Consider the following 15,402-nt stretch of genomic DNA (forward strand, 5'->3'; position numbering starts at 1 on the left):
CTCCACATCACCCTTCCTTTCTTCTTTGGTTGTTGGAAAAAGCTAGGGTCAAATAAATCTACTACACTTGTGGGAGGAGTCCACCTACAATCAAAGAGAGAGGAGAACCAATCCCAAATTAGAGCACTAAAAGGACAAAAAATTAATAGGTGATTCACCGTCTCACCATTCCTCAAGCAAAGGCTACAGACATGAGGTGACAAGCACCAATTTGGACTCTTTCTTTGAAGCACTTCCAAGGTATTGATTTTTTGGAAAACCACTTCTCAACAAAAAACCCTTACTTTTAGGGGGACCGGAGCTCTCCAAACTTCTTTAAGAGGAAAAGACGAAACCGGTTAGAAGGAAGGGCCATGGCAATGAAAAACGAAGAACAAGAAAATCTACCTGTAGAAGTTTCTGTCCAAATTCTACTGTTCGGAGAAGAGTGGTTTAGAAAAACTGAACTTAGAAGAGAAAAAAATATCAGTTGCTGAATCCACTTCTGAGTCCCTCAAACCTCTCCTTAGTCCCAGATCCCAAGAATCCCCAGAAGCACGAAAAGAAGAGATAAATTGAGATTTTTTCAAAGAAAGGGAATATAGGTTCGAGAATCTATCCTTAAGGGGAGATTCCCCAATCCACAAGTCCTCCCAAAAAAGAATCTTATTACCCATGCAAGCATCATACCTGATGAAAGGAGAGAAGATAGGCAAGATACCAACAATATCTTTCCACGGGGAAAAACGCGAAGCCCTTGGGTCGAGTCCAGCGTCCCATCCATTTGCTACCATTCCATGAATACTTCTTATCACCTTATGCCATAGACTCTCTTGCTCCTTAGGAAACCTACATAACCATTTGCCTAACAAAAGCTGCATTTCTTATTCTAATATTTCCAATCCCTAAACCCCCTTTGTCTTTCTTTCTAGACACCACTTCCCATTTTACCCTATGATCCTTTTTGGTATCTCCAGGTTCCCATAGAAAATCTCTCATTATTTTTTCAATTTGGTTTGCAATCTTAATTGGCAATTTGAAAGTAGACAAAAAATACACTGGCAAATTTGCTAGTGTTGACTTAATTAGAGTGATTCTACCCCTAAAGAGATGTAGTTCCTTTTCCAACCCGCTAGTCTTTTTGAGAATCTTTCCAAGACTGGGTACTAAAAGCTAACTGACCTCGAGTTTCCTCCCAAAGGTAAGTCTAAATACTTAAGAGGCCAATCACTTACCTCACAACCTAGAAATCTAGCCAATGATGCCACCTGAACTTCTTGCCTATTAATTCCAGCTACACAACTTTTATTCCAATTTACTCTCAAGTTGGAGACCTTTTCAAAATTCTCTACCAAGACCTTTAAATTTTCCAACTCCTCCGGATCTCCTTCACAACAGAGAATCAAGTCATCAGCAAATTGAAGGTGGGTTACAACTATTTCCTCCCTCCCTACTCTCCACCCTCTAAGCAAATTTCTAGCATCGGCTCTAGTAATCTGGACACTCAACACATCAACTATCAAGGTGAAAAGGAAAGGAGAAAGAGGGTCCCCTTGTCTTAAACCTCTCTTTGCTAGGAAGAAATCCTTGGCTACCCAATTTACTAGAATGTAGTGACATGAAGAGATACAACCCTTAACCCACATGCACCACCTTTCTCCAAATCCTTTGATGCTCAATACTTCCAGTAAAAAGTCCCAGTCCACCAAACCATAGGCCTTCTCCAAATCCAGTTTGCAAATCAGACCCTTTTCTCCTTGTCTTTTTCTATAATCCACACATTCATTGGCAATAAGGATCTGATCAATAATTTGTCTTCCTGACACAAACGCCCCTTGGTTCGGAGATATCAAGGATGGTAGTACCTTTTTTATTCTTTCTGCCAAGACCTTTGAGATTACCTTATACATACTCCCAATTAGGCTTATAGGCCTAAAATCCTTTGGGTGGCTTGCATTTTATCTTTTTAGGAATCAAAGCTATGAAAGTAGCATTGGCACCCGAATTTATCTTACCTCTCTCAAAGAATTCCAAGAAGACCTCCATTAAATCACCACCTATAATATCCTAGCAATCTTGGTAAAAGGCCATCGTGAAACCATCGGGGCCTGGGGCTTTAGATCTTTCCATTGAAAAAATAGCATCTTTTATTTCTTGGACTTCAAAATTCTTTTCTAGTTGATCCATCAAACCCCTAATCCCAGGTAGCCAATCAAGGTCAAGAATTTCTTCTCTCTCTTCTTGGGCTGTCATAAATGGATTTGAAATGCTCCACAAAGGTTCTTGATATCTCCTCCTCACTTGTAATCACTTCACCATTCCATTCCAGCCTCCCCACAAAATTCTTCCTCTTCCTTCCATTTGCTAAGGTATGAAAAAAATTGGTATTCTCGTCTCCCTCCTGGCCTCCTTCAGCCACTTACACCTAGATTTTTGTCTCCAACTTATCTCCTCTTTCCTTATGTTTTCCTGCAACTCCTGTTTCAGCTTCCAACGCTCTTCCCTCTCTCCTACTGTCAATCTCCTCTGCCTCACCTCCAACAATTTCTTGAATCCTATTGGCAATCCACTCTTCCAAATTCCTCCTTATTCCAAGCTTTGGTTCTAGCTTTTAGGGCCTGAAGCTTTTTATAAAACTTGTACCCTTTCCACCTAAATTCCACTTGGTCTTCTTCCCACCACAGTTGAACCTTTTTTATAAAATCAGGACGGAGCAACCACATGTTCTCAAACCAGAAAGGACATGGCCCCCCCTCCTATGTTTTCTTGGGATAACCTAACTGGACAATGGTCTGAGGTAGGTCTAGGGAGAGCCCTCACTACTAGTCCCCTCCATGCAAATTCAAAATCTGAAGAGAATAAGAATCTATCTAATTTACAACACAGGGGTTCTTCTTGGAAATTGGACCAAGTGAAGTTTGCTTGCAACATAGGTAGCTCTCTAAATTCATATGAGTCCACAAAAAGGTTGAACTTTCTCATGCTAGAGGTGACGCTATGATTTGAATTGGTAGTCTCATTTAGGAATCTTATGACATTGAAATCACCCCCCAAACACCACGGTCCATTCCACAGACCCCTTATGGCTGCAAGCTCATCCCAAAAGTCATCCCTCTCCCTATACGAGTTGGGTCCATAGACATTGGTTAAGGCCCACTCAAAACCATCCTCTTTCCTTCTCAACTTGATTGTTACTGTAAAATTGCCAATTAGTTCTTTAGTACAATCCATCTCTTCATTCCTCCATATTGTAATGATGCCTCTTGATGCTCCCCACGATTGTGTAAACACCCAACTTAACCCTCTAGCTGACCAAACACTCCTCACCCATCTTCTATCCACCTCTGTCAGCTTTGACTCTTGAATTAAGAAAATGGTCGGTTTCTCTTTCCTAAGGACTTCCCCAATTACACTTCTTTTTCTCAAACTCCCCAAACCCCTCACATTCCAACTGATTATCTTCATGGAACACTAAGTAAAAAGGCCCACACAACTCAGCTTTTAATTTAACCCAGCTTTCTCTCCTTCCTTCCTGTGCCTCCTCTTTCATAATCCACACCACCCCTACGTCTTTCAACTGTGTTTTATATTGTGCTTCTTTTTTACAGCCTCTGTCGCTCCCCCCCCCCCAATGTTTTCCACACTAATGATATATGGTGTAAACTGATTGGACCTCTTCATGGGCCAGGCTCGAGCTTGGATTTTGCCAAAATTTGAATGGGCCCAGTCTAAAGCCCAAGCCCAATACAGTGGAAAACCGAGCCCAAAGCCCGGCCCATGAAGAGATCTAAAATTTATGGCCCTCAAAATTGGTACTTTCTATTGGGAAGTGTGTCCCAAAAAGGTCAACACTTTTCAAAAACGAAGAAAAAGATCATCTCTATTTTGAGTGCAAAAGGAACTTGACAATGGAGGTAAATGGTCTCTTTGATCTAACTACTTTTGTTTTGCCTAAGAAAAGGAGAAAGCTTATGTGGAGATGCATAATAGCAGCTTTGGTTTGGACCATTTGGAAAGGAAAGAATGTAAGGTTCTTCCTAGAGAAGGAAACAATCAAGGAAGTGGTGCAAAAATGTTTGATGACTAAGGTTACTCACTGGTTGAAAACTCTAGATATCTTTTCACAATGTTCATTTGATGGCCTTTGGAGGAACGGGTATGTAGCAGCAAGGAGCTCTTCCAAGAAGGAAAAAAGTAATCTCACTGTGGAAGCCCCCTCCAGAAGCATTTGATAAACTGAATTTTGATGGTAGCAGTCAAGGTAACCCAGGCCCCTTTGGAGTTGGGGGAGCTTTGAGAGATAAGGGCCACCAATGGGTGAGGACCACCAATGCCTTTGTCAATACTCTTGCCAAGAAAGGAGTGAACAGGGATCAATTGTATTGGGCACATTTGTAACTGTGACTTTTTCATTTTGATGGGAGAGGTCATATCTCACACCTCTCTTAGGGATGCCTGTACTGATTATACTTGTACCTATCTACTCACCAAATGAACGTCACATCTCCTGAGGACATTATCTTCTTGTGGTATGTTAGGAAACAATGTGAATAATTGTCAAACATAGAAATGACAGCATAAACATAGCAATGCATGTGCATATATATCTTTTAAATGTCAAAACAAGAATTTAATGTAATCAGCCCCAAATAACTATGATAAAGTTCAGTACATGATGACTATGACAACAATGCAAGGCTGTGCAAGTTGCAAGACAAACAATTAAACAACCACCTTCAAAAAGGTGAATTGTTTTTATATCGTCTTGGAAGCTTAGAGCATGTACCAGGACAAAAAGAAAAGCAGGTAATAGGACAACAAATTTCTTAACTTATTTACAAGATATGAGATAATAGCAAATAATAGCTGCAACAGGCACTTTCACAAACCATTGGGGAACTGTGAAATAAAATCAGAGGTAGATGCTTCTCAAGTGCCTCACACCACTGCTTACTTCCAGAGGAATTTTCTGTCAAATTTCCTTTCGAGACTTCAAGACATTCAAGTCCAAATTTTGGAGCCGATGAAATTCTTTTTGTCCTTGTGCAATCAGACATGAATGGGGTCTCTAATCTATCACCCAGCAGATCTTCAGTTCCTTTAAAACCAGATATTGCACGAAGACATTCATCCAAAACCTTGGAAAAATGAAAAGTTTTAGAATATGGGATGCTTTTGTATGTAATGTATGTATAATGTGAAATATCACAAATGTTCCTCATAGACAACATTGAAATTAGAGTTAACACATTTAGTTAGTTGTCCATTAACAGTGGTCATAAAAACTTGGATAAAACTGACTTGCCTGCAACTACACTTAAGAACAGCAGGCATAAAATTTTCAAGAAGCCCTTTCCAATCAGCACTTCAAAGTATGCTGAGAAATATCACAATAACCACTCACAACAAGAGAATAATCCCAGCCAAAATAGCTCCCTACACACACACAGGAGAGAGAGAGAGAGAGAAGGCTAGTCAAGTCATTGAAGTCATACGGTAAAGGCTGAATAACCATGGAATCTTCTACATGGAACGGTGGAAGCTGGATTGAGCCCAAAAGCGCCCTACATATTCATTTTGTCAATATCTGTTAATGTGTAAATTTTGGGCCAAAAAGCCATTGCCACCTGTTCAAACTAACCCTAATGTTAATTTTATATTAAAAATTAAACTTTCAATTACCAACATTACCAGAGTAAAACACCAATGAGGGTCAACTTGGACTGGAGGATTAAACAGTCATCGGTCCAGATCTACTATTATCAGGTGGACGGTTTGGGTGTGCCACATCATCCTTCAATATGGCAGTTAAAGGGTAGATTGTGCAGGGAAGCTTCTTACTTGACCCAATTAAATTAGGAAACTTTTTTCCCCACACGCTATATGTATCGTTGAGAAGTGGGCGAGCATTTATTAGACTTTTATGGGCGTTATTAGTTCTGCTTCTTTCCTTATTACTTCATGTTTCTGTTGGGCATGTTATTACTTTTTTTTGTTATTGAGCCATTGTCCTTCAGCAATTTTATGTTCCTTTTTATGAATTCAGATCAGGTCCAAAACAACCGGTCACAACATCCTTTGCAGCGGTGCATTGGGAACATCTCGCCATGGAGGAGAAGGGAGATCTTCCTAATGCACGGCCGCAATGGCTGTTGTGACCAGTTGTTGGTACCTGATCCAAACTCCTTTTTTATTGCTGCCACCTAACTAGGGACATTCTTGTAAATTTGTAATTACTCATATCAGTTACAAAAGTTAACATAAAAGTTAGTGGCAGCTCACAATGTCTCCTCCAATTGGAGCATTCTTCCATTCATTCTTCTCTCCTTTCTTCAGCTTCTTCTTCCTACTGTTTTCTCTTCCTTTGATCATTAATTTCTTGTTTATTTCAGATTATTATTGCTGTTTCAAGACAAGTTGGTACCAGAACACTTTTCTTCTTCATTCTATGCATGTGAAACCCATGCATAAGTAGGGTTAGCAGTGTGCATCAGAGACTGAAGAGGATGATCATTCTTGCCCATATTGCCTCTTTTTAGAGGATATTTGGAGAAGGTGCTTATTTGCTGCCTAAAAGCATGGTTCAAAGTATTGATGCTCTTGAATTTGCATATCGAGTGTTTCATTTGATCAAAAGTATATTTCTTTTGTCTGACCTGACAAGGAGACCTGTGACATCCATGGTTCACATTTTGATAACGATGGACATTTTTCCATGTAGAGATGGAGAAATTTCAGAGATATTTCGCTAAAATATTTGAAAAATCTAAAAAATCAAGAAAGATTTCTAGAAACATGGAATTAATTATTAAACCTTCAAGGAATCATTAGAATAAATATAATTGGACATTTAAGGCTCAAAAAATCATAGAAAAGAACTTTATAAATCAAATAGGAGAAAATTGAGAATTTAATATGTTAATTACTTGCCATATTAAATTACTTGACATATGTTAATTACCAGCTCACTGATAAAAAAATGTTAATTACTTGCCATTTTGACTTTGTTTCATTTTTTTGTTACTATTTGTTTTGATTAATTTAAGAATACTCTTTTACAGTTATCTGCATTTTACTTTTTCTTTTGAATTATTGTGACTTAGTAAGTGAATAATATAAAAAAAAGTAAGTCAATTATCCAATCACCAATTCCCAATCATTCTTTTAGGAAAATATTTTTCAAAAGTTATACTTATTTTAATGAAATATCAAAAATTGAACCTTAAATATATAGTCTATTAATGAAATCTGAAATATCACCAATTCCCCATGGTTCTTTTAGGAAAATATTTTTAAAGAATTATAATGATTTTAACCAAACATTGAAAGGTTTTAATAATATTCTAAAATTTTAAACCTTAAATATATAGTCTATCAGTGAAATCTGAAAATATTGACATATCAGCAAAATATCGAAGATATTTGGAAAAAAATTCCCAGAAAATGTATCTATCACCACCTAGCAAAATGGGAATGTTTCACCAATATTGCTGATGTTGTGAACCATGGTCACAACATCTATTACCACTTAAAAACATCAAAATCTCTAAAGTCCCTAAATTAAGTGTATCGATGACCAATAGATACAATACAATACGCCGGATATGGGGCATACTAAATCAATACTTTGAACCTCGAACAAAAGTATAATTTTTTTGTCTAACGAATTGACAAGAGGACCTGTCATAACACCTATTATCACTTAAAAATATCGAAATCCCTGAAGTCCCTATATTAAGCATATCAATGACCAATAGATACAATACAATGCGCTCATTACAGGACCAGGCGTATCATATCGATACTTAGAATGTGATTGTTCTTAAGATCACCACCTTTTTAGGAGCTTCGAAGGTGTCTGGTGAAAGCACCCCTGTTTCTCCCTCTCTATCTTGGCACCAAGGCTGGTTGAACGGCCAAAAGCAATTCCTAAATATTGCTACCCAAAAATCAAGGAAATTAGAGAATTCAAATTTTTTTATTCATTAAATGCCATAAAGGGATCTGGAGTTGGTGCTCAAGTATTGTTTGTTCAATTTTATATTGTTCTCAAGGTTCAAAGTATTACAATATGGCCCTTATCACTAACCAAGCATATTACATAATATCTATTGGTCATCGATACACATAATATTATAGATTTTGATGTTTTTCAAGTGATAATACTCTAATAGATGATGTGACAGGTCCCCCTACCAATTTGTTAAACAAAAAAATAAAAAATAAATAAATTATACTTCTGATCAAACAAAACTCTCAATACACAAATTCTGCATATTGAGTGTATCAATACTTTGAAACATGGCTGTAAGTGATCGTAAAATTGTGGACTGTAGGTCAAGAATATCCACCCTTTGTTGTGCAGAAACATCATTGGATTTGTTATATGAATTCAATGGACCCTACTAACAGTGATTTGAAGCAGGGTATGAAACCTATAGTTGTATTGGATAGTGCTATGGATTCCAAGAATGGTGGTGTGATTATTGTAGCTAAATTGGATGATACAAACTATGTAGAATGGGCTCAGTCTATGAGCATTGGTAATGATGGACATGGTAAACTAGGCTATATTACTGAGAGTGCAATAGAGTTAGATCCTTTGGACTCCCAAGTCCCAATATCCATGTTGGGAAATTATCTATGGATGAAAACAGCTAAAAAGGTATGAGACTGTATCTGAAACAGTGAGACCTACTCTCAACCATTGGATGCTGCTAGACCATATCAATTGAGGCTAGAGCTGAACACTCTAAAATAGAGGCAGATGTCTCTTGCACTTTATTTCTCTACTTTGTGGTCATATTGGCAAGAGATTGATCATCATGAAACTATACAGTCAGAATTTAAGAAGGATGTTATTCTTTGAGTTCTTGGCTGGCCTGAACCCAAACTATGGCATCACACAATAACACATATTGACACTTGGAGGCATATCTCAAGCTTACTCTTTTGTACATAGTGACAAGAGTAGAAGTTTATGCTACAAACATCATTTGATTACTCTACACATGCAGCCACAGCTAAGCTGAAGCTGATATTAAATACCCTTTTGGATTGCATAGGAGGGGATTAGAAGGAGGTAGCCTGTAAGTATTGCAAAAAACCCAAGCATACACAGGAATCTTGCTAGAAACTCCAACCCCATTTGAAGCCTGATAGATTCAAAACTAGCAAGAAGGGTAATGCAAATGTTGCTACTACACCACCTAATAAGTCTAACCTAGCACCTATACCATCTAATCTTACCTCCTGAAAGATTCATGTAACAGCTAGAGCTTAGTAATAAGTACAATAAGTCCTTGAGACAGCTAGAGAGTGCAAAGGAAAGTACATCCTCTGGAGGTGGACCTAATGCTCTTGCCCATGTGGGCACTTGTGCCACTACCAATCATGCATCAACATCAAGTAATCAAAGTGTTTCTTGAATAAAAGACTTAAAGTGCTTCAAACTACATCACCAATATAGGCTCTTTATTTCAATCCTATTCCTTGTGTTCTAGAAGAAATGAAGTCTCTAATGCAAATGGATCCTTAGCCCTTATCTCTTGGAAATGAAGTATTAGGGTGACTAATAGTTTGACTCTACTTTCAGTTCTTCATATTCCTAACTTAAATACAACCCTATTGTCTGTTAGTAATCCTACCAAAGATCTTAACTACTAGATAACTTTATTTCTTGATTGTTGTGTTTTCCAAAATCTAGTCTCCAAGAAAATGATTTGAGAGTGGTCATGAGGCAAATATGATGGACCTTCTAGATGTGCTACCTCAAAGGAGTTTTCACCAGAGTCAACTTGCATGCAGTTCTGTCTCACCTGAGTCTGTTGATAAAAAGCTTCAATGTGCTCAACTTGGTCATTTATCTTTTCATTCTGAGTTAGTTGATTCCTCCTTTATTTACTTCTATCAAGATGTCAAGTTTACATGGTAAGAGTTGCCAATTGGCCAAACATTATAAAAAACTCCTTTCTTTAGCCTCTCCTTGGAAAGCCTTTTCTAAATTACTTCCTACCTTCTTCCAGCATGTCCAGTATGATGTATTCTTAGAGAACAAAAGGTTTTGGGAAGATCTATAGTGGGGAGATAGGCCCTTGAAACAATGAATTTCTTTGTTGCACTCCATTTCATCCTTCAAAAATGGACCCATCTCTTGTTGTGCTTCCAACATTGGATCAGGAATATCTTGGAACTTGGATCTCAGGAAAGGGCTAAGGGACTTTGAGGTTTTGAAAGCTTCAAATATCCTTCCTTCTCTAAAGGATGCTTTTCTTGACTCCTCCAAAGAGGATCATCGTATTTGGAGAGACAACTCTTCTCAAAGTTTTTCTTGTGCTTCATTCACTTCAGATTCTCACTATACCATACACCTCCACATAGGCTATTCGGGTTAAGGCAATTTGGAATGGGCCAACCCAAAAGAAAACAAGAGTATTTTGTTGGGGGGTTTACTACCAAAAAATTAACACATAAAAGACTCTGCAAAGGAGAAGACCCAACTGTTGTCTCTCTCAACACAAGTGCTTCCTCCATAATGCAAGTTGTGAAATTACATATCACTTACAAATCTCCTACACTCTTGTGTTATGGACACACCGCCCGGCAGCACGCTGCGGCGCAGTCATAGGCAGCAGCACGCACAACAGCTGCACAGCAGCACGCACCGCACGGCAGCAGCACTGTGAGACGCGCGCACCGCCCGGCAGCAGCAGTAGAGCGGGGCCCACACGACAGCTCATCAGGGTAGGCCCACACTTATCCTGCCACGGCAGCTCTGCTCGCCAACCGCCAGCTACACTTTCCCTTATCCCTTATCCTTATCTTATCTTCTTAGTAAGAGTTCTATTTGCCACTAGAAGTAGGAGTTGTGTTACCATTAGAAGTAGGTAATTTATTTAGAAGTAGAAGTTTGAGTTTGATAGGGATTACCCTAGCCTAGCCGAATCCAACAAGGAACACCCTTTTGTAATCTCCTATTTAAGGAGCTATGAGTTGAAATAAAGGCATTGAGTTTCCAGTCAAGAGAAGAGTGAGGAGAGTTCAGGTGGTCTCTTGGACAAATCACCCATTCGGTTTTCCACAATAGGGTCTGCACGCAAGGGAAGGCGCAAGGGGAAGCAAGAGGTTCTCCCCGTGGACCGACCAGTGACGAGATCCTACGCCTGGGCCCATAACATCTTGTATCTAATATTAGGGATTGTTTCCTTTCTACTCCTCCAAGTAACATGGAAACCTTATTTAAAAGTTCTTTTATCAGTCCTCAGAAGAGAATAAAGGTGATTGGGAGATGCAATGGAACAGCCATTTTATGGTCAACTATGGAATAAAAGGATGCTAGAGCATTCTTGGATAAATTACAAATCAAGGAGGCCATTATTTATTTATTTTTTTTTTTTTTTGAGAAAAGTGAAGGTAAAATTTTATTGATATTGAAATAAGATATAAAGGGATCCCCCAAGGAAAAAACCTTGACAGGGTCCCAACATTACAACCCCCGGATTACAACTCTCAGAAGTTACTAGAATTCAGTCTAGCCCTCAAATGTGAGGTCTTAATCCCTTTAGTTACCGACACCCAAGAGATTAATTTTCCAACTGAATACGAAATTAGATCTTCCTGAGTTCTAGCAATATTATGTAATACCATTTTTTCCTTTCAGTCCAAATGGTACTGATTACAGCAGCTGGAATGGTTTTCCAAATAGCAGCAGCAAGTTTTGGCATCCCCTTTAAGCCCCAGCTCAGAAGCAGCTCCTTAACAGAGCCAGGCATCACCCAAGCAAGGCCTAGTGCAGAGAAATAGTGGTTCCAAACTTTAACTGAAACAGGGCAGTGAATAAACAGGTGGCAGCAATCCTCAATACCATGTCAATACAGTACACACCTCTGATCCTGAAGTTGAGTGCCTCTTCTGAGAATGTGAGCTTTGGTCAAACATCTGTCTAAAGTTGCAGCCCACACCAGGGCATTAACTTTTGAGGAGGAAGATGGATTCCAGATTTTAGATGCAGGTATGTCCTCCAAGTTGTTTGCCATCAAGGAGGCCATTATAGAAAACTCTTGATAAGTTGTTCACTAGCTTAAAACTTTAAAGTTGTCTGCCTCTTTTAATACTAATGACATCTTAAAGAGAATAGTTAATTGTGGCAAATTCTTCTTCATCATGATCCCTCACAAAGATCAACTCAATTGCTCCCCCACCCACCCACACACAAAAAAAAGGAGCCATTACAGCAATCTTCTCATGACCTGCAGGAGTTGGTTCAGCTAGAAATATGGTAATAAAAGGGGATTCACAGCTAGTAGTGGAATGAACCAAAAGTAGGAGTCAAGGGCCATGGTATCATTGACACACTGTAAGGGGAACCAATCATACGATTGCAGAACTGGATGTTATTTGTAATTGGGTCCCAGGATCAGAAAATAGTTTGGCAAACAATTGCTGATCAAAAAACAATGGCAAACAATGTTGGGGGGGGGGGGGGGGTCTCATCACCGTAAGGCACTAGTTTGTACTTTGTAGTGGGACTAAAGATCTAGTGATGACTTAACAATTCTATAAGGCATACTAAACATCCAGTGATGGCTTAACAATTCTAAGGCATACTAAAAATCTTGTACAATCTCTTCTTTTTTCTCATTTCAAGATAAAATTTCTACTAACCAATTAATAAAAAATCTAACCTTTTGTCAATATCACTAGCAAGATCCCAGAAGAAGATTAGTTCATGGAACAGGAGGGAAAAGTAGAAATTCAGTTATCTCATCCTTAAGGATATCATCCTAACTCATAGAGTCATAGTTATCTAAATATCTAATGACTATTTATATCCCTCGCATGACCACTCAAGAAAATGTTCACGGAGGTGGGGTAAATGGATGATACTACTAAAAGTATTCCTCTGTCTGATAGGTACTGTGTAACAAATATTCTTTTCATGGTGCATAATACAGAGTGGGTTCATTCCTGGAGTAAACAGACTAACTGGGTACCTAAATAATGAGAGATATATAAAACCCAGGTCTGGTTATGTCTACTCCTAATCCTAATCAGAATGTAACATAAGGATTCTTATGTTTAGATAAAATGCCTCTTCTGATAACTGCATGTATGTATGTATGTATGTATGTATACACACAAAGTAAGAGATTGTTCCTTGAAACGTTTACCTTAACTGCACATGTAATGAATTTTTCTCCAAGTGATCCTACACCACTTCCAAAATCTGGTTTGGATGGCCTAATTTGAGTATCAGATGTAAGAATATCAAGAGCACCTACTCCCAACAATCCAAAGATAACAGCAGAAACATGTTCCCAACATGCAGCCACTATGTTTGGGTAGTTGTGTGATACAGATCTCAAAGTCTGCAAAAAGATACTATGAGAATTAAGACTCAGAATAACATGAGATGAATTCCATGTGAACAAGAGATAAGACCATTGAAAAAAGCATTACTCTCCAATAATTAATTTCAAATCAAACAGTATAAAGCAACGATTGCTGGCAGTAAAAATAGCAAGCAAAAAACAAGCATGTGGTCCATCACCTGCTACCTGAATACTGGAACATGTTTAGAAAGACAGATTTATTGCAATATGCAGATGATACCCTATTCTTTGTTCAGGAAGAAAAGGAGCAGTTAATTAATCTTCAGGTGATTCTGTTGTGGTTCGAGGTGATTTCAGGACTACGAGTGAATTTCCAGAAAAGTGAAATTTTCTCAGTTGGGGAGGCCAACAACATCCAGGAACTTTCTGTGGAGCTCGGTTGTAAAGTGGGGAAGCTCCCTTTCAGGTTCCTGGGCCTCCCAGTTGGAGCAAAATGCCACTCCGAGTCCATTTGGGACCCGGTGGTTGAAAGACTAGAGAAGAAGCTGGGGGATTGGAAGTCCAGGTATTTGTCGAAGGGAGCTAAGATTACTTTGTTGAAAAGTATTCTAGCTAATCCACCTATTCACTTTTTATCATTGTTTCCAATCCCAGCACAGGTGGCTGAAAGGCTAGAAAAATTATAAAGGAATTTCCTCTGGTGTGGGAAGAATGGTGAGCAGAAGATTCACCAGGTTAAGTGGGAAACTATTTGCAAACCTGTTTCGGAAGGGGGTTTAGGTGTGAGAAGCTTCAGGCAGGTAAATACTGCTCTCCTAGGTAGATGACTTTGGCTCTTCAATTCTAACCCCCGAGCTCTCTGGAGGTGGCTAATTGTGGAAAAGTATGGAACTAGAAACTGTGGATGGGATCCTGGGCCTGGACCCACTTCTGCTGGCTGCTCAATTTGGAAAGGAATTGAGAAGGTTTATCCTAATTTCATCCAAGGTCTAAGGCTAGAATTAGGGGATGGCAACAGGATTACATTTTGGTGCAATAGTTCTGTTCTAATGGAGACTTTCCCTTCACTTTTCCTTATAGCAGAAGATAGAGATGTGATGGTGGCAAATCAGTTTGAGTGGCATGGAAATTCAGGACACTGGTGTCCAAATATTAGGAGGCATCTCAATGACTGGGAAGTCTCAGATCAGCTAGAGCTGCTCCAACTAATTCAGGATTATCAACTGAATCCAAATCAGCAAGATTCCAGAATTTGGAAGTGGGCTAGGGATGGGATTTTCTCAGTGAAGTCCTTTTATTTGAAGCTGAGTACTGGTTCGTCTCAGGCTTTTCCATGGAAAGATACTTGGTTCCCTCACATTCCTACTAAAGTCTCCTTCTTGATCTGGACAGCAGTTCATGGTAAATATCTTTCTAAGGAGCAGTTGAACAGGAGGGGTCTGGTGCTGCCCTCCATAAGATGTGTGATGTGCAGTGAGGAAGATGAATCTGTGGATCACTTATTTATTCATTGTAAGGCTGCTCATTTTCTGTTCAACCTTTTTTTTTTTGATGAATGAAATTAGTTTTATTAAATCAGATATCAAAAATACAATCAGCCTAGGAGGAGGCACGAGATGTTACCCCCCCTAGGACTGAACCATATACACCAAAACTGCCCAGGCCTGAGACACAATTACAAAGTAGCCCAAAAAAGATCTCCCCTTGACACCCCTAGCTTGGCCAAAGAATCAGCCATTGCATTTGCTGATCTTCTGACCCACTGAAACCTAACAGTCATATCCCTTGTCATCCATTTAACTTTCTTTAGCAGATCCCTGTAGCCCCAACAAGCTGTTTCTGGGCTGATTAGCCAGCCTACTACTACTACCTTGGAATCCCCTTCTACTAGCAGATTGGTCACTCCAATTTGACTAGCCATCTGTATACTTTGTACCGCTGCTAGTAGCTCTGCCCTTACTGAATCACCTTCACCCACTGGTCCTGAAAATAGAGACAACATATTGCTGTCTTTGTCTCTCAGAATCCCACCTATTCCTGAAGGCCCTGGGTTACCTTGGCAGCTACCATCAAAATTCAATTTTACCACACC

General features: G+C 39.1%; 1 protein-coding gene across 4 annotated transcripts in view; it reads right to left on the reverse strand.

Moving 5' to 3' along the window:
* The window catches only part of LOC104593042 (ARM repeat superfamily protein), a 93,234-nt gene that overhangs the window by 42,971 nt on the left and 34,861 nt on the right, over positions 1-15,402 (reverse strand). For 3 of the 4 annotated variants that reach the window (XM_010252701.3, XM_010252692.3, XM_088900440.1), the window contains exons 15-16: positions 13,149-13,346; positions 4,869-5,117 (exon numbers count right to left, since the gene is read on the reverse strand). In XM_010252701.3, coding sequence (XP_010251003.1) covers positions 4,869-5,117; positions 13,149-13,346 — 447 coding nt within the window. The remainder of the gene's footprint in view (positions 1-4,868; positions 5,118-13,148; positions 13,347-15,402) is intronic. The other variant, XM_088900441.1, reaches the window with a different exon arrangement.

The sequence above is a fragment of the Nelumbo nucifera genome, chromosome 3 (genome assembly GCF_055504915.1).
Source record: "Nelumbo nucifera cultivar China Antique chromosome 3, China Antique-T2T, whole genome shotgun sequence".
NCBI classification, from domain to species: Eukaryota; Viridiplantae; Streptophyta; class Magnoliopsida; order Proteales; family Nelumbonaceae; genus Nelumbo; species Nelumbo nucifera.